General features: G+C 40.3%; 1 protein-coding gene across 1 annotated transcript; it reads right to left on the minus strand.

Annotated features, from left to right (window-relative positions):
- Positions 1-18,840: 18,840 nt before the first annotated feature.
- Positions 18,841-20,905, minus strand: LOC138880844 (uncharacterized). Its single transcript, XM_070161023.1, has 2 exons — positions 20,366-20,905; positions 18,841-18,855 (listed from the first exon to the last, which is right to left on the minus strand). The coding sequence occupies exons 1-2, from the start codon at positions 20,903-20,905 to the stop codon at positions 18,841-18,843; spliced, it is 555 nt and encodes a 184-aa protein (XP_070017124.1).
- Between the last annotated feature and the right edge of the window lie 2,267 nt (positions 20,906-23,172).

Below are 23,172 nucleotides of genomic sequence, written 5' to 3' on the forward strand. Positions count from 1 at the left end.
CAACGAATTGAACTTCTGCATTGCTACACTCTTCTCTGCTTTCCAACATATTCACATCACCAAACAATTTCTCGAACCTTTCAATTAATTCCTCCTCAGGATTGATCCGGGATTTAGGAATTGTTGTTACCGGGCGATTTTTAGCGCCGGTATTGACAAAAGACTTCGACAGCTGTGGTACTGGTTTTGGAAGAACCCATGCTTGGTGTTTCAACTTCCTGGCCTTTATCACGTCATTGGTGGTAGGTGTGAACCCTAAACCGAATGTTCCCCAGTTCTCGGGGAGAGATACTGGTTGTACAATTCCTTGCAAAGATAAGCCCAGACCTTTGCCGGGTATAAAGCCATTCTTCAGCATTTCATAAGCTACCATGACTGATGTAGAGGATACCTTTGGATTCGCAAGGTATTTTCCTTCTGGAATTTTCTCTACCGACACTGTGTCTGATACTTGGTATACCCATGGTCCTTGGTCAATTTCTGCTCCCTCGACTGGTACAATGGTGCTGTTGTGAGCATTTAAATTTTCTTCTCCATGCACGACTATTTCTTGATGGTCCCATTCAAACTTGACAACCTGATGTAATGTTGACGGGACTGCTTTAGCAGCATGGATCCATGGTCGACCCAACAACAAGTTGTAAGAAACAGTCATGTCCAAAACTTGGAATTCCATGGTGAATTCAACTGGCCCTATAGTTAGTTCCAACACTATGTCGCCAAATGAATCTCTACTTCCACCGTCAAATCCTCGTACGCAGATACTGTTCTTTTGAATCCTCTCCTCTTTAATTTTTAATTTGTTTAAAGTGGAGAGAGGGCATATGTTTGCACTGGACCCATTGTCGACCAATACCCGGGTTACTACGGAGTTTTCACATTTCACGGTGAGGTAAAGAGCTCTGTTGTGCTCGGTACCTTCCACAGGTAATTCATCATCAGCAAATGTAATCCTGTTCGTCTCAAAGATTCTGTTGGCTATTTTGCCCAAATGATTTACAGAGATCTTTTCAGGAACATGAGCTTCATTCAGGATTTTCATCAATGCCAGACGGTGTTCCTCTGAATGGATCAGTAATGACAACAATGAAATTTGAGCGGGGGTCTTCTTTAATTGATCCACAACAGAATAATCATGGAGCTTCATTTTTCTTAAAAACTCCTCCGCCTCTTCTTCCGTCACAGCTTTCTTCGTGGGCATTGGATTGTTTTTAGTTTTTCTCAGCTCTTCGGGAGTAAAACATCTTCCCGAACGAGTCAAGCCTTGTACCTCACACACTTCTTCCTTGATTTCTTTGCCTTTGTACATTACGGTCACCCGTTCATAGTTCCATGGGATGGCTTTGTTGTTGATGATTGGCAGCTGAATTACAGGTGCAATAATAACTCGATCTGTACGTGCTCCTTCCACAATTACGACGGGTTTGTTAGCAACCCCTGGTACTATCACCTTTGTCCTCTCTTGTTTTGCGGCAACTTTGTTCGATGATCCCTCATCGACTATCATAGACGGTTCACCACCATTCTTGTTATGCTTAGACACCGGCTTCTCCTCCATTAACTACTTATCTGGCTTGGTTTCATGAGACTTGATCATCATGACAGTTTGTGACGGCTTCTTTGTCTCCCCATCAGCTTGTATGATTTCTATCATATTAGCCTCTTGATGGGCTGGCATTGGATTTCTATTGATATTTGGAGCTTCAGGGGTTTGAACCTCGATTTTATTAGTATCAATCAGCTCTTGTATTGCATTTTTCAAATGCCAACATTTCTCCGTATCATGGCCTGGTGTACCGGAGCAATATTCACAGCTAATGGTGTAATCCAGATTCTTTGGTGGAGGATTGGGTAGCTTGGATTGTATTGGTCTCAACATGTCTAACTGTCTCAGCCTGTGGAACAGACTAGTGTAAGACTCTCCCAATGGAGTGTAAGTTTTCTTTTTCTGTTCCCTTTCTCCCCTGAATGCTGGTCTAGGCCTGAAACCTGGTCCGGGATAAGCTCGGGGGTAGGTATTTGGTGTGACAGGAGCACGCCAATTGGTGTGAACAGGTGGCTGATTGTATGCTTGAGCGTGGTTAATGGCGAAATGAGGCTCTGAAGGGTGATAGTAATGTTGGGATGAATCATGGTGGTAAGCTGATTGGCGAGGTCGTTGCTGATTATAGTAAAGCGGTGAACCCCTGGGTCCTGGCCAAATTCCTGAATCAACTACGGTTGCTTCCTCCCTCTTCTTTCTTCCGATTCCTCCTACCCCGCCTTGAATAGCTTGAGTAGTTGCCTTAATTGCTGAATAGCTCATGATTTTGTTTGTCTTGAGGCCTTCTTCCACCATACCTCCCATCTTCACTACCTCGTTGAATGATTTTCCAACCGCTGAAACCAAGTGGGCGTAGTAAGTTGGTTCCAAGGCTTGGAGGAAGTAGTCTACCATTTCGCTCTCCTTCATAGGAGGATCCACTCTTGCCGCCTGTTCTCTCCACCGAAAACCATACTCTCTGAAACTTTCATTGTGTTTCTTCTCAAATTTGGTCAAAGATAATCGATCTGGGATGATTTCCAGATTGTATTGGAAATGGTATGCGAATGCCTGTGCCAGGTCATCCCAGGTGTACCATCTTCCATGGTCTTGGCGTGTATACCACTCCAAAGCTGATCCGCTTAGACTTTGACTGAAGTAAGCCATCAATAATTCATCCTTTCCCCCAGCTCCTCGCATCTTGCTACAGAAACCCCTTAAGTGGGCTACTGGGTCGCCGTGCCCGCTGTATAGGTCAAATTTGGGCATCTTGAAGCCAAATGGCAATTGTACATTAGGGAATAAGCATAAATCTTTGTAGGCTACACTGACTTGCCCACCTAATCCTCGCATGTCTCGGAACGACTGTTCTAGACTTTTGACCTTCCTGAACATCTCTTCTTGTTCAGCATTTTTGGCTGGCTTGTCAATTTCGGTTGGGAGATCAAACCGAGGAGCAGGTGAATTGATTTCGGAGGCTTTGAAGGTGGGCTCCGGGGGGTAATATTGGTTGTCTTGGGCCTGAAATGTAGGCTCACTAGGAGATTTGTGAAATGTAGCAGGGGGAGGTGCTACAAAAACAGGAGTCATAGGTGGAGGAAGGTACGGAAACTGGTTTTGGAGGTGGAGACTGTGGTGTCTGAGAGGTGGTGCCTCGGTAGTGCTGATAAATGGGGAAACTCGGGGATAATTCAGTGGTGATATTATCCTGAGTTTGGATTATTGATGGAGCAGGGTTATTTGGGTAAGATGGGGGCAACTGTCCTGTAGACCAAGCTTGGTACATTTCTGCCATTTGCTGCTTGAGCTTAAGCATTTCTTCTTTCATTTTCCCGACATCCATCTCTTCTATCTCCATACTTGTGTCAACATCTGGGATAGACATACTTTCGGGTATTGGTCCTTTTGATCTTGTGTGATAGTGATAATATGCCAGTATACTCTTTAGAGAAACTAACTGGTTGAATTCTGAAAATGGACAAACTTGTTAGTTTTGAGAGTTTAACACATATATAATCACACGTTGAGATGCAATGCTCCTAGACAAATAATCCCTTTCTATTATGCATTCGCTCGGTTGCTTGTATCGTCCCAGCTTTATTGAAATTGAAAAATTGTCATTCGCTTTTATTTACTATAGATATCTTTATCGTGGTGGTCGACTCTTAGAGATTGCCTATGTATTATGTCAAACATGAATCAGACCTTGCGTAGTTCGGACCAAAGTCAATCATGTTTATTTATTACACAAAGATGGAATTACATTCGAAAACTTTAAGAAAATAGCTTGAAACACACACACTTAAATCAGAATAAAAGATACAATTCATAACATCTCACAAAATGCCCCACTTTCCACTTTTGTTCTCTAATATTGGATTATCTGCTCAATGTGGGGCTTGACCTGGATGGCCTCCCAGCGTACGATACATCCTTTCCAACTCTATTGCTAGATGACGAGCAAAAGTGGGCGCATGCTCTGTAAACCTTTCATAATCCATTCCTTGGCAGTTTACATAACTTTGAGATGTGAAGACTGCCAAGTCGTGGACTTGTGCCCTGAAACCTTGGAGACGTTGGTCTTGGTCTTGCAATTGCTGCTGACGAGTGGTGGCTATGTCTCTGACACGGTTTTCACGATCTAAAGCTGATTCTAATAGAGCTCGGAGTCTGGCCTGCTCTAATCTTGCTTGTGATCTTTCCCTGTCGAGGTCTGCTTGTTGGTATTCTCTATTGCATCTTCTTGCCTCTTCTAGTTGTGCACGAAGCTGGTCTTCTGATCGCATCCAATAGTCTTTTTCCTTCTTGAATTGAGCCTTGTCTTTTTCGGATTGCCTATCCTGGCGTTCCTTGTTAGATCTGGCTTCTTCATTTAATTGTTGGATCCTTTCTTTTGCTTTGCTCAATGCCCTTTCGTTTTCTGCAAGAATGGAGTCAAAATCTTGCATTTTTTCGAAGAGATTGGCGATGGTTTTTTGATCTTTCCAGCTTCTCTTTGGCGTTTCAGAGACTCTTTTCATTTTTTGGAATCGAGCATGAAGATTTTCATTCTCACAAGCTAGACTCTTTTTCTCGCCTTTGGCTTCTTGTTCTTGCAAATCTTTCTCCAAACTGAGGCTTCTTAGATTTTCTTTTAGGGCATGGATAGTGGCTTTGTACCCTTTTTCTTTTTCTCCCCAGATTAACCGCTCTTGGATTTTATCATTGAAATTTTGAACATGGGGTCTTTTTGTTGGCCTTTTTAGCTCAGGTTCCGGTACATCATCCAGGCGGGACCGCTTTTCGAACCACCTTGCATATCCAGGATTTATCTCACCCTTGGTAGCGTCTAGGACTTGAGTATCACTTTTCAAGTATCGGCACCCATTCCACATCTGCTGAAGTAGAGCTTCGGGAATAGTGGCTTCTGGGTGTAATTCGATTACTTGCATACTCAAATCTTCCTCATCAGGAACTATTTGATATCTCCCTAGTTGCCTTAGGACTCTTAGTGGTGCATATGGCTGAATGCTTCTCAATCCCAATAGTAGTAGATAACTATTTGAGGTTGACATATGTATTACTTCTCTCATCGGGAGCCATCCCAGAGTCCATTCAATTTGATTTGCCGTTAAAGCCTTTAGATGAGATACCCATGCTTCTATCCCTTCTGGAGCTTGGTAATTTTTTGTTCTTTCCTCATAGCTCTCGATGCAATTAGCTTTGTTCGACCCATACTGTATGATCTTGGATTGTTGTTGGAGATGTTCAATCACCCACATTTGCAACAAAATTTTGCATCCTTCGAAAACCTTCGCCCCTGATTTGCATAAAGTCAAAGCCCGATAAATATCTGACAGAATGATGGGGACAAGGGTGTGATTTTCTTTAGTGGTGAGGATTTGCACAATTTTTGCGGTGCGAATATCAATTGTTCGCTCTTTATTTGGGAAGACCATGACTCCTAGAAAAGCCACCATGAAAGCAAATCGTCGGTGCATCTGCCAAGTGTCTTTGTTTTGCTTATTAGTAAGGCCTTTCTCATGAATTTCGAACCCATCTGACTTTCCAAATCTGGAATACAAAAAGTTGAAGGAACAACATCCATTGATGACATTGTTTTTCCTGATTTGACTGCTGATGTTCAGAAGACCGAAGAATCGATGTATTGAAGGAGCCTTTGTGAATATCAAGCTTTGATTTCTTAAACTTCCGTCAAAACCAACATAGCCAGCTACCTCCTCTAATGTAGGAGTAAGCTCAAAGTCAGAGAAACGAAAAACATTGTGTACAGGGTCCCAGAAAGTTACTAATGCCGTAATCAGATCATCCCGAGGCTCAACTTTCATAATGTCCGTGAGATTTCCCAAATGCTTGACGACCCATTTTTGACCGTCTTCGCCCAAATCATACCACCACATTTGAAGCTGACATAGAAATTCCTCCGTACTTGTGGATGAGGGGCTTTGTGTGGTGCTCATTTTGTATCTGAAATTTAATTTTAATAAAGTCAAAATTTATTTTGGGAAAATTTATACTAAAAATTATTTTCGAATTTTTTTCTTTATTTTAAAAAAAAATTTAAAACTATATTTTTTCGAAATTTTAAAGCAACCCATTTTATTCCTTGCTTCTCACCATGATTTTATTTAAGCTGGTCAACAAGCATGTTCGAGGCGAATGAATGCACAAATAACAAGTAGGATGCATCATGATGGTCTTTTAATTTTTGGTTCACCTGTCCTAGACAGACCCAACCCCTGTGTTGAGTCTCCAAGGCCAAATGCATATGATGCAAATATTCGTTCCTACTAGGGATCTGGTACATGGCTGAGTTATTCTAAGTGTAAAACCTTAGGTTGATTGTTCTAAACCTGGCTTACCCAAACGGACAGTTTGAGCCGAAGCGGGGGTAATGTACCGGGAGCACGAAAGTCTGCCCGGCCTAGTTACTTGTCCCAACTCCGTCTTATTTGGTATGACTTTAACAGAAAGGTGGGTCACGCGCACGTGTACACCATAAATTCAGAAGACTCAGAAAGAAGGGGGTTTCGTAGCAGTTGTATATATTCACAATTCAAATAATATTAAAGCGGTAAAAAAAACATTTAGCATATTAGCATATAAACAGTTGAAAATCATATAGTAAATAAAGCCAATTAACACAGATATTCTTTAAACCCTGAACCAGTGGTTCTGGGTTCGTTCCCCAGCAGAGTCGCCAGAGCTGTCGCACCTCCTTTTTCCCGCGCCCGCGGGGCGCGTGGGGAGTTTTCTCCAATTAAAGGACAGTCGAAACGGGATTTGTTTATTTGTTTCAGAGTCGCCACCTGGGAATTTTGAGGCGTCCCAAGTCACCAATTATAATCCCTGAATCGAGGAGAATATGACTCTGTTTATTTTTCTGCGAACCAAAAATCCTGAGTAAGGAATTCTGTTAATCCGGAAGAAGGTGTTAGGCATTCCCGAATTCCGTGGTTCTAGCACGGTCGCTTAACTGTTTTTATTATTGGCTTAATCATCTTGATTTTATTAAATATATTGATGTTATCTGATTTTACTACCGCTTATACTTATCGTGATTAAGGACCCTTCTTCGAATCGAATTACGCGTACGTATATTCGTGTTACAAATTTAAAAATGCGGAATTGTGTCACGCGTACGTGTACACAATAATTTTTTGATAATATTTTAAGCAATCATTTTTCCGAGATTGTGTTGAATCAAGAATATTTATTTTTATTGAATAGTGAACCGTACATCTCGGGTTTTTATGAAATTGATTTAACGTCTTTGGATAAATCCTTTTACTAAATATTTGTTCGAAATTGCGCGTACGCATAATCCGAATTTTTGCTTCTAAAATATAATCAAGGTACGCGAACGTATCCCTAATTGCGCAAAAATATTTGCAATGATATTAAGGATTTTTCCACAAATTATTCATACATTTTTATATGAAACTCATGACAAATTCCCATTTAAGGTTTCAAAGAACTTACAATATTAAATGTTGACCGTTGATTATATTTTCCGAATATAAATAATTTATTCCAACTGTTCAAATTCAAAGGACATAATAAAAATATGATTAATACTATCTTTTTTAAAAAAAAATATGTGACGTATATATATATATATACATGCCGAAGAATAAATGGCATATGGAACTAAAAATAAATAATTCATAAAGGGAAGGAAATATTTTCGAGAATTTTCATTGTTTACTTAATACAAATTCTATTTCTAATTATCAAAGATGTAAAATGTGGCAATCTATGCTTGTACATCTCTTTTCATTCTCATACACTCACTTTTAATCTAATAGGCCTAATTACTTGTTCACTTTGTTTTATGAAAGTAGATAAGCATCGAATTTGTAGAAAGGGAATTATTATGCAAGTTAATTTAACAAAGTTACATTACATGCAACCCGACTATTTGGCGTAAGCATTCATAACGTTCTGTCATCATGACGAGCTATACCAACTTACTTTACTCATATGATTATACCTGTCATCATACCATATAATAACTTATACCAATCTAAACAAAATCATACTCATTACAAAATATTCTACTAATGTAACTTCTTTATCTTTGCATTTAGTTAATAGTGTTAAGGGATGCAATCAATGGTCCATTTTTATGCCTTATTCCCTGTCTTGACAATTCATGTATATCTATACCAATGAGATTTCGGAATAGCTAACATTATTACAAAACTTTATATGAATTTCAAAATAAGACAATTTAACTCATAGCTATCAAATTGAATTCACTATTAGTTAACTAACATAAAAATGAAATTAGAACTAATGAACTTGGACAATTGGAAAATAACATTTCAATTCAAGCTTCATTGACGGGTCATGCTGAAATCTCTTTCCAACTTAAAATTTAAAAGACATATACCTGAAAATGGAGGTAGAAGAAGTAAGTTTCAGCAGTTACAGCAGTAACAAATTCAGTAGAATATACTGATAACACAGTAAATCTGATCAAGAATAGGATTCGAAGAGCCCAGATGCACAGTAAGATACTTTGAAAGAACACTTCAGATTTTAACTGAACAGTGGAATCACACAAAGTTGAACAGATTCATCACAAGAACAATATTTCAGATTTCAGCTTTTCTTCAGTTACAAATTCAGTTTGTTTCTGATTTTTCTGTTTCTGATGCTGTATCTGTGTGTGAGTGTATATGTGAGTGTTCTATTTTCGGTTTCCTTTCTTTAAAATCTCAGCCCTCAAAATCTCTTAAAGATTATCTCTTAAAAATTCTCTCTGCCTTTCTTTTTCTTTCTTAGAATCTTCCTTCTGAAAAATTCTGCCTTTAGAAATTCTCTATGAAAATTCTGTTTTTTTTTTCAAAATTCTGTTTTTCTCTCTTAAAATTCTCTCTTTCTCACTCAAAATTCTGTTAAAATTCTCTGTCTGAACTGTCTGTCCAGCTCCTGTATTTATACAGGGCTGGTCCTAGGCAATTTAAGTGTTTCTTGGACCCCCTTCTTCTTTAAAAAAAACAGAAAATCCCATTATGTAAAACCTTTTCCCTGATTTTCAGCAGCCCATTATCCCTTGTTCCCCATTAGTATCATTAACTAATAGCCACTAACATTACATTATAATATACTAGTACTAACACCCTGTTTTTTACTGCTCATTCCCAGAAATGCCCCTGAAATCTTGATGCTATTACTGAAAAATCAGAACCTATAACAAAACAGATTCTAAAATCTGTACAAACTTAGTTATCTCCTGATTTACAGCTATAACCAATCCTATTAACTTCCTAACACAATTGCATTTGACCAACTTTTGCAAACTTGAATTCAAACTGGACATTACAGCAATATTATACTGAATTCAGAACTAACAACATATTACTGCAATTATCAAAACAATTCAGACTGGACTTAATACTGAACTAGAATCAAACACACACAGGATCATTGTCAATACTGACAATGTCCTGAAACTTTAATGTTCAGACAATAACATATACAACATACATTTGAATTTATTGATTCACAGACAATCATGATTTAATTAACGAGCATTAATCAATTGACTATTTACAACATTTGTCAATAATTAGTCCAAACAATAGAATCAGACTGTTTCAGTCAACATTTTCAGAAACGAAAAATTCGTAATATAACTAATCGACGAACTTAATCGAGTCGATTACACACATTGTAAACAATTACAAACAATAGAAACTATTCACATTCGGATCAAGTAAATAGGTAGGAGACAGAAATGACAGAATTGATCAAAACGAATATGAAAAATTAAAAAGCTATTAAAACAGACAACAATACACGTAGAATACACAAAAGAAATAGAAAAAATACCTCTGAATCTTCACTCGAACTCAACTTGGATTTGGACCTTTTTGTTTGAAATCAAACTGACCTTAGTCGAAGTATTTTCCACTGAAAATACTTCGACTAAGGTCGATTAAACCTCAATCTTCATTTAATAGGCACAGAATCCGGAAGTTTGGTATTTTTAGGGTTCTTAAAAGCATGATTTGGAATTTAACCATTTCTGGTCAGATTCGAGAAGAACCAAAGATATTCTAGGCACGAGGGAGGCCAGGAGGGTAACTGGTGTGAGTTTGAAACAGATCTGGGTAAATTTTTGTTTGGTCCGAATTTTCAAAAGAAGATTCGAGAAGTTCCGAACGGATTCGAACCTAACAACCAACAGATCCATACTCAGGATGACTAGGGGAAGCCATGGTGTTAATTTGGGGCTGATTGGTTTAGATCAAGTTTTCAGGCCAACCTTCGATTTAAGATTCGAAGAGTTGTGGCCTGATTCGAAGGAAACTAAGGTTGGATTTGTGTAGGGGAGGTTCAGGAGGTCCTAGGGTGTTAAGTTGGTGATCGGCGGCGTTGATGCCGCCGGGTTTCAGGCGAAGGGGAATAGGGGCGGCTAGGGTTAGGGGTCTGTTTAGAACGATGATGAACAGGAGCGGAGAGGGGGGGTGTTCAGTTAGGGGCTGGGTAAGGTTTGGGATTTATATAGGGGTAGGGTGGATTGGTATCGTCCGTTGGATCAATTAGAATGGAGGGCTAGGATCTATTCACTTAACCAAACGGTGTCGTTTGGTTTAAGTTAGGGGGACGGGTTGAACCGGGGTAGTGGGTCGGGTAAGGGTCTTGGGTTAGGGTGATGAGATCTTGGCCGTTGGTTGTATTTAATCCAACGGCCCTTGATAAGGGTGACCAAACGACGTCGTTTGGTATCAGCTTGGGACTGGGTCAGACTTGGCTGTTTGGATTGGGCTGGGGGGGATTTAACGTTTTGGGCCTGGATTTTAATCCAGGTCCAATTTTGTATAACTTGTGCTATTTTATCTTTTTTTTTCATTATTTTCTAATTTCATTATTAATTAACAAAAATCTTAATTAAAAATTATAAAAACAAAATTACCATTACAAAGATATTAATTACCTTTTTAACAACTATTAACACATAGACAACATTAATCACACAGTGGAACATTAAAAATAGAACAAAATGCATATTTTTATGATTTTATTTAAATTATCTCTTAAATGCATAATTAAATCCTATATGCATGCAATATGTATTTTATTTTATTTTTATTTTATTATGACAAATATAAACATTTACGGACATAATACAAATATTTAACACCACGCAAATTCACAAATTACACAGTAAAAGAAATTTATTTTGATTTATTCTGGAGCAATTTTTCGTAATGCAAAAATCACGTGCTCACACCAATGAGTCTAGAACTTGCCCTGAATATTTGTCTAGGCAAGATCCTAAGCGAAGCTTGACTTGAGAAGTGATTATAGGCTCTCCTTGATCCTAATTTAGACTTGAAAACATCCATAGCCTACCAATGATGATATCCCTAGTCAACCTCATTGAGCCATAGCCCTTATTCTTTCAATAACCATGATACAAACCTTTATCCGTTCTGAAATGATCCTCTCTTGGCACCCTATCTTTCCTTAGGACAAGGTAAAATCATAAGTTTAGGGGGCAGGGGGAGAGACGAGGAATGCAAAAGTGATAAAAGGTAAAAAAGGAAGAAAAGGAAAGGCAAAAAGAAAATTAAAGAAAAGCCAAAAAGTCAAAAAGAAAGTAAACAATGTAGAGGAAATGAAGGAATTCAATAAAAGCAAAAGATGAAAGGCATGAAAAGATTAGAAAGGAGAAAAAGGATTGAAATGAACAACAAAGAGTGACAGTGTGTCTCTCTAGCCCCTAAAGAAGAAGTAAATGACTCAAACAGTCAAGAAAATATGTGCCAAAATGAAGCAAATGAAGTGCTTAAGGGAAGATGAAACCTTCTTAGACCAATATATCCTACCTTGAACCAAAAGCCTTAATTACATTTCCACAAAAGCCATATATGATCTTGAGTTGGGTGAGCTTACATTAGTGGTGACTCACATAAGGGACAAGCTTATGGTACTTAGAGACGGACTTGTGACCTTCCTTTGAGAGAGATGAGTGTGTTTCCTACAGTCCTTATTCTGAGTGCTACAATCTAAAAGTGAGGTTTGCTTATGGAGAGTTGAGGAGTATGTGTTTGGGTTCCACAACGACCAATGTAACAAAAAGAGTTTCCTTGATGAGTTGAGTGAACTCTTAATGCTTTTGTGTCGCAGTATAGCCATGGTGCTAAAAGGTTGTGTATTGTTGATAATGCATTTGAGTTGAGGGTAATTGTTAGTCCCAATTGATTCTTAATGAGGTTACTTTAGGACCCTTTCTTTTATCTTGAAGAGGTTGGAATTACTTTATTTCCTTGAGGACAAGTAAAAGCTTAAGTTTGGGGGAGTTGATAACTAGGGATTCTAGTCTATTTTATGCTCTTTTTTTGCTTGTGTTTTGGATTGAAAATGTGTACGAGTATTCTCAAAAGCTAACTTGTTGTGCTTGTTTGCAGTGTTTGGTCAAGAAGAGATAAGGATGTTATAACCAGCTCAAAAAGAAGTGAAACTTGCACAAGTTCAGAGCCAAGTCAAGCAGCACTACAGCGGAAAATCCACTGCAGACGCAGAAGACCCACCGCGACCGCGGTCCTTTTCCCGCGGTCCATGGTGGTAAGATTTAGAGAGATGATATCTGAGGCTTTCCAAGTCGCCACGGTCCATGGTGATTTTATGTGACCGTGGTCCTTTTACCACGGTCCGCGGAGAAGAGATTCAGAGAGCCAAAGATTGAAGCTAAAACTTGAAGACCGCGGTGCGCGATTGATTTTACGCGGCCGCGGTAGCCTCACTGATGTAGCTATCCATTTTCCACTATCAGTGGTACCTCCGTCAGGGGAATTTTTGTCCCAAAAATTTAGTTATGTATAAATACTATTTTTCAAATTTTTAGGTCAACTTATGTTAGTTGAGCACGTGAACGGTGACGTTTGTCTATTTTGAGTAATTTTGTAGCTTACTTAGCAATTAATCTTAGACTCTTATCTTGTAATTACAATTTATGGATTATTCTTCATCTTAATCTATGATTTCTTCTTCAATTATGAGTAGCTAAACCCATTATCTAGGGTTGTGGCTCAACTCTAGTGCGGGTATTTAATGGGTCTTTTATTTTAGGGATTAGATGTTTATGAGTGGTTGATATTTGGCCTTATTTATGCTTTCTATATTGAATTAGTGGTTGCAAACACTAATTTGTGCCTTTTTGACTTAGGCTCTTCTTAAGAAAAAGAGCTTAAGTCTAGGAAATTCATGCCAACAAGGAATTGGGGTGTATTCAAGAGATTGATAGCCCCAATTAAAGGGTTAAACCTAGAGATAGTAATACCCGACTTGAGCCAACATTGCTTGCACAAATTGAACACCCAATTGGGCTTGAGAAAGCCAATTAGCGCAAAGTCACTCTTACTACCAAGAGGTGTAGAGTGAGTAGCTTCGTGCATTGGCTATATCACGATCCCAACTATAACATTATTTACCTAAGTTCTAGATCCCGTTAGATACTCACCTAGGAGTAAGTCACTTCCCTAGTGCCTCTTTACCCATTTAGAAAACCCTACAAAAATATCTACTTAGCTTAATTTCGTACATCATTAGTATAAAAATTAGAAGTAACAAATAAACAAGAATGAGTGAAAGTGTAATCAATAGCACTACACACTGCTAGATTAGATAGGAATCCAACTCCAAACATTGTATTAGCTCCCTTGTGAATTGATCCCGACCTTCTCGGGTAAAAGCTGCATCGACCGCTCTTGCCATTCTGTAGTGGTGTAGGGTTGGACGCGATCACACAACATGTCTTATTTACTATATTATTATTTGGATCGAGTTGCATGCTGCAGTAGGTCATATTGGTATTTGATTAGAGCTTGGACGGGACCCACCCCTCTAGAATCTGACATACCAGTAGTAAGCGCAAACACAATAATATATATACACGTGCTTTAGCGAGGGGCATTGATGTAAGGCACTCGTACTGAGTGATTGCGTGTGTATGATGAAGTGGGCATTTGAGATAGGAACTTGAGTATGCTGAGAATGAGAGCACTACCGTTAAATCATTCATGTTACATCCATATTTGACATGTTGCCATAAAGATGTATCATTCCTCATGCTAGATGGTAAATGAAATGTTCTTATTTGTGCTGGGCTTAAATTGTTATACTTGGAAGCATGTCTAAATTTATGTAATATGTGTGAACTGATTATGAGAATTCCTTTGAGTTACTTACTGTTACTATCATCAGTATATCTCAGTTGCCCTTAATATTAGTTTTTGACTATCTTATTGTGAGCTCATCCATGCTTTCATCCCAATGTTAGTTTTGTTACACATTGAGTGTATGTGGTCGGTTGTACTCATAGTATACTCTGCACTTCGTGTGCAAATTCAGGTACATTTGGACGTGGTGATTGCTAGAGCCGTGTTGGTACCAGTATTCGATAGATTTCGAGGTAGCTGTTATGCCATCCGCAGAACTTGGTCTTTTTCCTTTATTTCCCTTATTGTTGTTCTATTGTCCAGACAATTGTATTGAGGATTTGGTTTGTATTTTGATACTCAGTAGTGCTCAAGTACTCATTGATACCAGATTATGGGATGGTTGTAGCAGTATTGTTATTGTTTTTATTAGATAATTATGATATTTCTGTTGTTAAGTTTATTAAACCATCTTTATTCAAATCCATAGTTATTATGTGACTGTTAGATAGCTTGGCAAGTAGTGTTAGGCGTCGTTTCCATTCCGGTGGGAGTTGGATCGTGACATGCGCGGCTGTAGAACTCCTCCAACTGAAAGCACTCGCATCAACAACCCAGCAAAGTGAACACTGCTAATGTTAAGGTACGGCTGCAGAACCTTCCGAAGGGTATTTTGTCAGGAATTTCGAAGCAATATAAATAGACGGGAAACACTTTTTGGGGTATCTTTTTGCATTGTAGCAGCAGCTGGCAGTTTTTCTTAGCTATTTGGGAAAAGTTTGAGCTACAATTAGAGATGATCAATTACTTTTTATTTTAATTTATTTTCATGTCTTTAATTTCTTCATTTTTTTATTTTCTATGTCCATTGCTATAAGTAGCTAGATTTTATCTAGGGTTGTGATCCAACCCTAGTGTCTAAAACTTATGGATGTGTTTAATATTAATAACTTAAGGGAAGAGCATGATCCAACCCTACTTGTTTTTTATGGTGACTTTGTTTAGCTGATTATTGTCAATACATATCCTCATAACATCGTCTTTCTTCTTCAAAAATAGCACCGGTCCATCCCAAGGCGAGACACTAAGTTTAATGAATCCCTTGTCAAGAAAATCCTACAACTGATCCTTCAATTCTTTCAACTCAACTGGGGCCATATGGTATGGTTGAATAGAAATGGGTTGAGTGCTCGAAACCAAGTCAATGCAAATGTCGATATCTCTGTCGGTTGGCATGCCCGACAAGTCTGTAGGAAACCCCTCTGGGAACTCTCTCATAACCGCAACTGAATCCATGGGAGGCACTCGAAATGAGTATCACGAATATATGACAAATACGCCAGACACCCCTTATCGACCATACGCCAAGCTTCCACATATGAAATGACCCTACTAGTGAAATGACCAGGAGTCCCTCTCCAATTCAATCAAGGCAACCCCTGCATGGCTAACATCATAGTCTTGGAATGACAATCCAAAATAGCATGATAAAGCGACAACCAATCCATGCCCGAAATCATGTCAAAATCTACCATATCAAGTAATACAAGGTCCACCCTAGTCTTATAGCCCCCGATAGTGACCGAATAAGAACGATAGACCTGGTTCTGCACAATAGAATCCCTAACAAACATAGACACAAAAATAGGAGCATTTAAATAATCATGATACATACCTAAATATGAAGAAAAATAGGATGATACATATGAATAATTGGAGCCCGAATCAAATAAAACGGATGCATCTCTATGACAAACCAGAAGAATACTTGTGGTGAACGCATCAGATTACTCTTTGTCTGGTCTAGCTAGGAATGCATAACAACGGTGCTGAGCCCCACCAGTATGGCCTTCATCTATCGAACGGCCTCTCCTTGGCTGGCCTCTACCTCTAATGCCCTAACCACCACCTATGGGTGCCTGACCCCCGCCTCTAGCTAGTTAAGTGGGTGGTGGAGCAACCGGTGCCATAATTATGGCATAAGTACTCTAATGTGGCATATTGCACTATGATCTGGGGGAAAACCTCGCGATGTGCCTCAGATCTCCACAAGTGTAACAAACCCTTGGGTGATGCAACTACTGACCCTAGAATTAACCCTATTGACCTGAATAACCACCTTGATAGCTCTGAATCACAAGTGCACCGACTGGAGCTAAAGGTGCATTGTATGCTAGCTGCTTAGGATAGGACCCATAAGAACCACAAAACCCGTAGTACCGTGAGATACCTGGAGCGTTGAGTGAATCGGCGTAGGGGGTGGCCTCTACCACATGAACCCCTGCCTCCAAATGAGGCACCAGTGAAACTACCAATGATGAGGCCTCTTGTCAGATGCTGCATCTGTACCTAACTACAAATCCTCTCGATCTGCCTAGCAATATTTACAACTCCAGTGAAGGAAATATCATCCTAAGTGTCTATGGCCATCTGTAGCCTGATGCCATAAGTAAGGCCATTTATAAACCTCCTCACTCTCTCCCTCTCAGTAGGGATCAGGATAGACCCATGGCATGATGGATCCACAAATCTGGTCTCATACAAGGTAACTATCATGCTACCCTATAGTAGGCACTCAAACTAGCTGCGTCAAACCTATCTCTGAGTTCAAACTTTGACAGTTAGAGTAGTTCAGTCTGTCATTACTATAGTGTTCGGGGAGGGACCCGCGATGTCGTTTGTAGGGTTATATAGGTTGTACAGGTTCACCAAGTTATTTCCTATTTATTTTGGTGGTACACCATATGAGGACCCATAATATGTCTTGGACTATTGGCACGAGGTATTTCGCAACATGGGCAATGTGGAGTCCAATGGAGTTGACTTCACAATGTTTCTGATGCATGGCTTTGCCAAGAGGTGGTGGCAAAAGTATGTTTGGGGAAGAACAGTAGGTCCACCTCCACTCACTTTGGATTGGCTCTGTTGTGTTACTAGGGGGAGTCTAGGCTCCTTCCCTATCCTGAGAGTTGGTGCTACAAGAAGTACACCGACCTAGGCCACACTCTCCATAAGGCCCACTAAGAAGACTAGGGCGTCCTAAAGTACTAAAATAGCAATAAACGTCTCTAGGACATGAGTTGGACCATGGGCACTACTAGAACATGGATCTCCTCCTCTTACTCGATCTGAGGATCTGCGATAGGTGTTATTGTATGTGCTCTAGGCTGAGCACTGCCTCTACCTGTAGCTCTACCTCAGCCTTGGCCCCTAACCCTGGCAGTGGTAGAAACTTGGGGATCCGGCTACTGATCAGTTGTGGATATTGTGTGTGTCCTCACCATTTGTGAGAGAAAAACAGTAGAATGATTCAAAATTCAGCAATATAATAAAGTCACATGACGGAGTAAGAATGAAGTGAAATTTCCTAAAGCCTTTTAGCCTCTACAATAAATTACAGATGTCTCTATTTCGATCCTCTAGACTCTACTAAGTTTGCTCGTGAGACCAAGGCAACCTAGTGATCTGATTTCAACTTGTCATGACTCGAAATCTAACTGTGAGATGGTGATGACGCCCAACACGAATGCCAGGCAAGCCAACATAAACAGATAATATAAAAAGAAAATGAAATAGATATATCCGATAACTTATCAAAGACATAACATAAACCATCCCAAGATTTTGGTGTCACTAGTACATGAGGGTCTAAATCCACCAAAATACAAGTGTTGAAAGAAATACATCACTATACAAAATAAAATGGAAACAGTAAAAGAAATAGGAAGTGACTCTAAGGCCTGCGAACAGAATGTAACTCAACCTCGAATTACTGACTCATATCTGCTAAGTGACTCTCGGGACTCCACTGGTACTAACGTTAAAAGCTGCACAAGATGTGCAAAAGTAAGTCTGAGTACCACTGTCCCAATGTACTAAGTATTAAAAGTATGTTGAGCCTAACCCAACGAGGTAGTGACGAGGCTAAAACAAGAAACCTACTAAAAATTCGTGCAGATATATATAAAGCAACGGAAGTAACAAGTAAATCATTAGGTGTAATATCAGTGGTGGGGGCATATAAAAGGGAGCAACAATCGGAATATTATAAATTACAGAATCACCAAGTAAGTCTCTTTCCGAAATAATCAACGGAACCGCCAAGTAATATCCACAACCCAAATATCAAGTAAAAATAATAAATCATCAAATTGCACGACACCACCCTTCGCGCTTTTATCCTCATCCTCACCATATAATATAAATACAATTACATGGCATCACTTTTCATTCTTTTACTCTCATCCTCACTATTTAATATGGATGAGTAAATCAAGTGCACGACATCACCCTTCATGCTTTAACCCTCACAGTCACCCAATCAATGATAACAATATGTAAATATGGCACGTCAACACCCTTTGTTCTTTTCACTTTCCTCACCAACAACAACAACAACAACAACAACAACCCAGTATAATCCCACACGTGGGGTCTGGGGAGGGTAATATGTACGCAGACCTTACCCCTACCCCGAAGGGTAGAGAGGCTGTTTCCAGGAGACCCTCGACTCAAAAAGCAACCGAAACCGATATATTAGTACCATAAAAATGCATAATAAAATAACAGCAATACAATAATAGCAATACAATAAATATGAAATACAGAATACGACATACGAAAAAGATGACTGGTATAGTAAGACTAGCAGGTAAAGCCCTGCATCAATAAATGACCAATGACATTCTTAGTCTAACTCCTAACTGGCTAGTCTCACTCTATTGTGATGTAGAAATATTCACAACTCTCTCCTAACCTACAACATTAATACTCGACCTCCATAATTCCCTGTTAAGGGCCATGTCCTCAGTAATCCGAAGTCGCGCCATGTCCTGTCTGATCACCTCTCCCCAATACTTCTTAGGTCGTCCTCTACCTCTCCGCATGTCCACTACAGCCAGTCGCTCACATCTCCTCACCGGTGCATCAGTGCTCCTCCTCTGAATATGTCCGAACCATCTGAGTCTTGCTTCCCGCATCTTGTCCTCTATGGGGGCCACGCCCACCTTCTCTCGAATATCTTCATTCCTAATCTTATCCATTCTTGTATGCCCGCACATCCACCTCAACATCCTCATCTCCGCTACTTTCATCTTCTGGACGTGTGAGTTCTTTACCGGCCAACATTCAGTTCCATATAACATGGCAGGCCTAACCACTGCTCTATAAAACTTACCTTTTAGTAACGGTGGCACTTTCTTATCACACAAGACTCCCGACGCTAACCTCCACTTCATCCACCCCACCCCTATACGGTGTGTGACATCCTCGTCAATCTTCCCGATCCCCTGAATAACCGATCCAAGGTACTTGAAACTACCCCTTTTGGGAATGACTTGAGAGTCAAGCCTCACTTCAACTCCCGCTTCCGTCGGCTCAACTCCAAATTTGCACTCGAGGTATTCCGTCTTCGTCCTGCTCAACTTGAAACCTTTAGACTCAAGAGCATGTCTCCAAATCTCTAGCCTCTCGTTGACGCCGCCTCGTGTCTCGTCAATTAGAATAATGTCATCAGCAAATAGCATGCACCATGGCACCTCCCCTTGAATATGATGAGTCAGTGCATCCATCACCAGGGCAAATAGGAATGGGCTGAGCGCAGACCCTTGATGCAACCCCGTAATAACTAGAAAATGTTCAGAGTCGCCTCCTACTGTCCTAACCCGAGTCTTAGCTCCATCATACATGTCTTTAATCACCCTAATATAGTCAATCGGGACCCCTTTATCCTCTAAGCATCTCCATAAGACCTCCCTAGGAACCTTATCGTACGCTTTCTCCAAATCAATAAACACCATGTGAAGATCCTTCTTCCTATCCCTGTACTGTTCCACCATCGTCCCGGCATGAACCCGAACTGGTTGTCTGAAATAGACACCGTCCTTCGCACTCTCATTTCTACCACTCTCTCCCAAACTTTCATGGTATGACTTAGTAATTTGATGCCCCTATAGTTGTTACAGCTCTGGACATCACCTTTGTTCTTATACAACGGGACCATTGTACTCCACCTCCACTCTTCAGGCATCCTATTAGTCTTGAATATAACACTAAACAATGCAGTAAGCCATTCCAAGCCTGCTCTACCCACACACCTCCACAGTTCAACCGGGATTTCGTCTGGCCCGGTAGCTCTGCCCCTTCTCATCTTACGCATTGCCTCCATGACTTCATCGATCTCAATGTCCCTACAATTACTTAATTCATGGTGACTGTCGGCATTCCTCGATTCCCCAGGTCTAATATCTTGATCTCCTTCTTCACTTAGAAGTTTATGAAAGTAGGTCTGCCACCTTCTCTTAATCTGGTCATCTCCCATCAAAACTTTGCCGTCGTCATCTTTTATGCACCTCACCTGGTCTAGATCTCGAGTTATCCTCTCTCTCGCCTTAGCGAGTCGGAATAACTTCTTCTCCCCGCCTTTGTTCCTTAGTTCCTCATACAGACGAGCAAAATCTGTCGTCTTAGCCTCCGTCACTGCTATCTTTGCCTCCTTCTTAGCTACCTTATACCTCTGACTGTTCTCTCTCTTCTCCTCCTCGTTAGTGCTCCCTACTAACCGCAGGTAAGCCGCCTTCTTCGCTTCCACTTTACCTTGGACAGCTGCATTCCACCACCAATCTCCTTTATGGCCACCATTGCGGCCTGTAGATATCCCTAACACCTCTCTCGCCGCCTTTCTTATACAGTCCGCCGTCGTCGACCACATTGTGTTTGCGTCCCCACCACTTCTCCAAGCTCCCATTGTCGATAACCTTCCTTCTAACTCCTTAGCTTTATCCTTAGTTAAGGCGCCCCACCTAATCCTAGGGCGTCCTTGTACTGACCTCTTCTTCCTCCTTATCCTAATACAAATGTCCATCACCAAAAGTCTATGCTGTGTTGATAGGGTCTCACCGGGGATAACCTTGCAGTCCTCGCACAACCTTCTGTCGCATCTCCTGAGGAGGAGATAGTCAATCTGAGTCTTCGCCACCGAACTTTGGTAAGTAACCAAATGTTCATCCCATTTCGTAAAACTCGAGTTCGCAATGACTAGATCGAAAGCCTTGGCAAAGTCCAACAGCGCAATGCCCCCTCCGTTCCGCTCTCCGTAACCAAAGCCGCCATGCACCTCAGTGTACCCACCTGCAGATGACCCAATATGACCATTGAAATCTCCTCCTATGAATAACATCTCAGAAGGCGGTATACTACGAACAATCTCATCCAACCCCTCCTAAAAGCACCTCTTAATATCCTCATCTAAGCCTGCTTGCGGTGCGTACGCGCTAACGACATTTAAAGTACCCTCACCTACCACCAACTTAATAGTCATTAGTCTATCATTCACCCGCCTGACCTCTACCACGGACTCTCTAAGATGACTATCTACCAGGATACCCACTCCATTCTTACCCCTCAGGATACCAGAGTACCACAACTTATACCCATCCACGTTTTTCGCCCTCGATCCGACCCACCTAGTCTCCTGGACACACGCTACATTAATCTTCCTCTTCTGCAGGATTTTCGCCAACTCTATGGATTTACTAGTTAGTGAACCTATGTTCCATGATCCGATTCTCAACCTATAAGCTCCCTTGCCCCCTCTACCTCCCTTGATACCCGACCCACCCCCTAACCTCAGCCCCCCACTCAGCCCCACCTGAGGACATGCCCTTATTCTATCATCCCAGACTGCAGCCACTACACCTACAACTATCTAGAGAAGACTCGCTAGTGCACAACGTACGCAAATCGAACAAGAAGGAAACAAGTGGTAACTAGTATCCTAGTTGAAAGTTTTAACTATTGCGAAGTAAAGTAACAGTAATTTAGCTAACACCAAAGGGAAATAGTAAAACAGGAGGTACCAACTCCTGATAACAAAACCTGTGGCTGATTTGTTGTACTCGATGCAGTTGTGCGCTCACGCACCACTTCCTACTGCCCTTTGCTGACACTCGCCCAGGTTGCTCTCCTTTGCCAGTGCTCGTGCGCCCAACTTGTCTCCAATACTCCGAGAATTCCTTAGAGATTATGGTATGTTAGCCGATAATGGTCGTTCTTCACCGGAAATTACCGTCCTTCACCAGAGTTGGTCGACAGAGTTCGTCGGTGTATTCTAGGTTAGAACTCCAATTCCTAATTATTAATTAAGTGAGACACCATGCAATAATAACAAACCAAAGCATCAAACAAGGTGGGATGCAAATTTCAACTTTCCTCACCATGCAATAATAACAAACCAAAGCATCAAGCAAGGTGGGATGCAAATTTCAACTTCAACCATGGTGCTAGATTAAGCAAATTCAACTTTCAATATCACAAAAACCTCATCTTGAGTGATGAACATGAAAGCAAATAAAGAATAAACAATCTAGCTATGTCATGGAAGGCATAGTAGATGAATCAACATGGTACAAGCAAGACAAATTCCACCTGCATGCTTTAACCTATGACAACCTTTATATGATCATCACCTTACATATACGTCGTCCCACACATAGTTCATGTAGCAAATAGACCAAACAAGTCGAAATTCCCTCAATTCAAGGTTAACCATGACACTTACCTCTCCCCGCAACCAAATCAACAATCAATCATGGTTTTTCCTTTCGAACAAGCCACCAAACCAACCCAATATGTATAGTTATCAATCAAATAATCCAATATAAGATTATGAAACTACCCATAAATGAAAAAGGTTCAATTTTGATTGTTTTTTATAAAGACAACAAAAGTTAACCCCGGGATCGCTTGGTTGAAATCCTAGATTAGGGCCAAACCCCGATTACCCATTTACTCTCATGGCCAAATATGTGATTTGTTTTGAAACCTGACTACAATTTGAGGTCTAAATCTCAATTTTACAAAATCCTTAAATTCTACCTAAAACCCCTAATTTCTATGATGAAATTCTTATATTTAATGTTAAAAATTCATGAAGGTTATTGAAATTGATTGAAAAGTAGTTAGAGATGGTTACTAATG

This window comes from Nicotiana sylvestris, chromosome 11, assembly GCF_000393655.2.
Source record: "Nicotiana sylvestris chromosome 11, ASM39365v2, whole genome shotgun sequence".
NCBI classification, from domain to species: Eukaryota; Viridiplantae; Streptophyta; class Magnoliopsida; order Solanales; family Solanaceae; genus Nicotiana; species Nicotiana sylvestris.

What these genes read in the sequence shown, in the direction of transcription:
- LOC138880844 (XM_070161023.1), bottom strand. Translation starts at nt 20,905, where the DNA reads ATGTGGTCGACGACGGCGGACTGTATAAGAAAGGCGGCGAGAGAGGTG.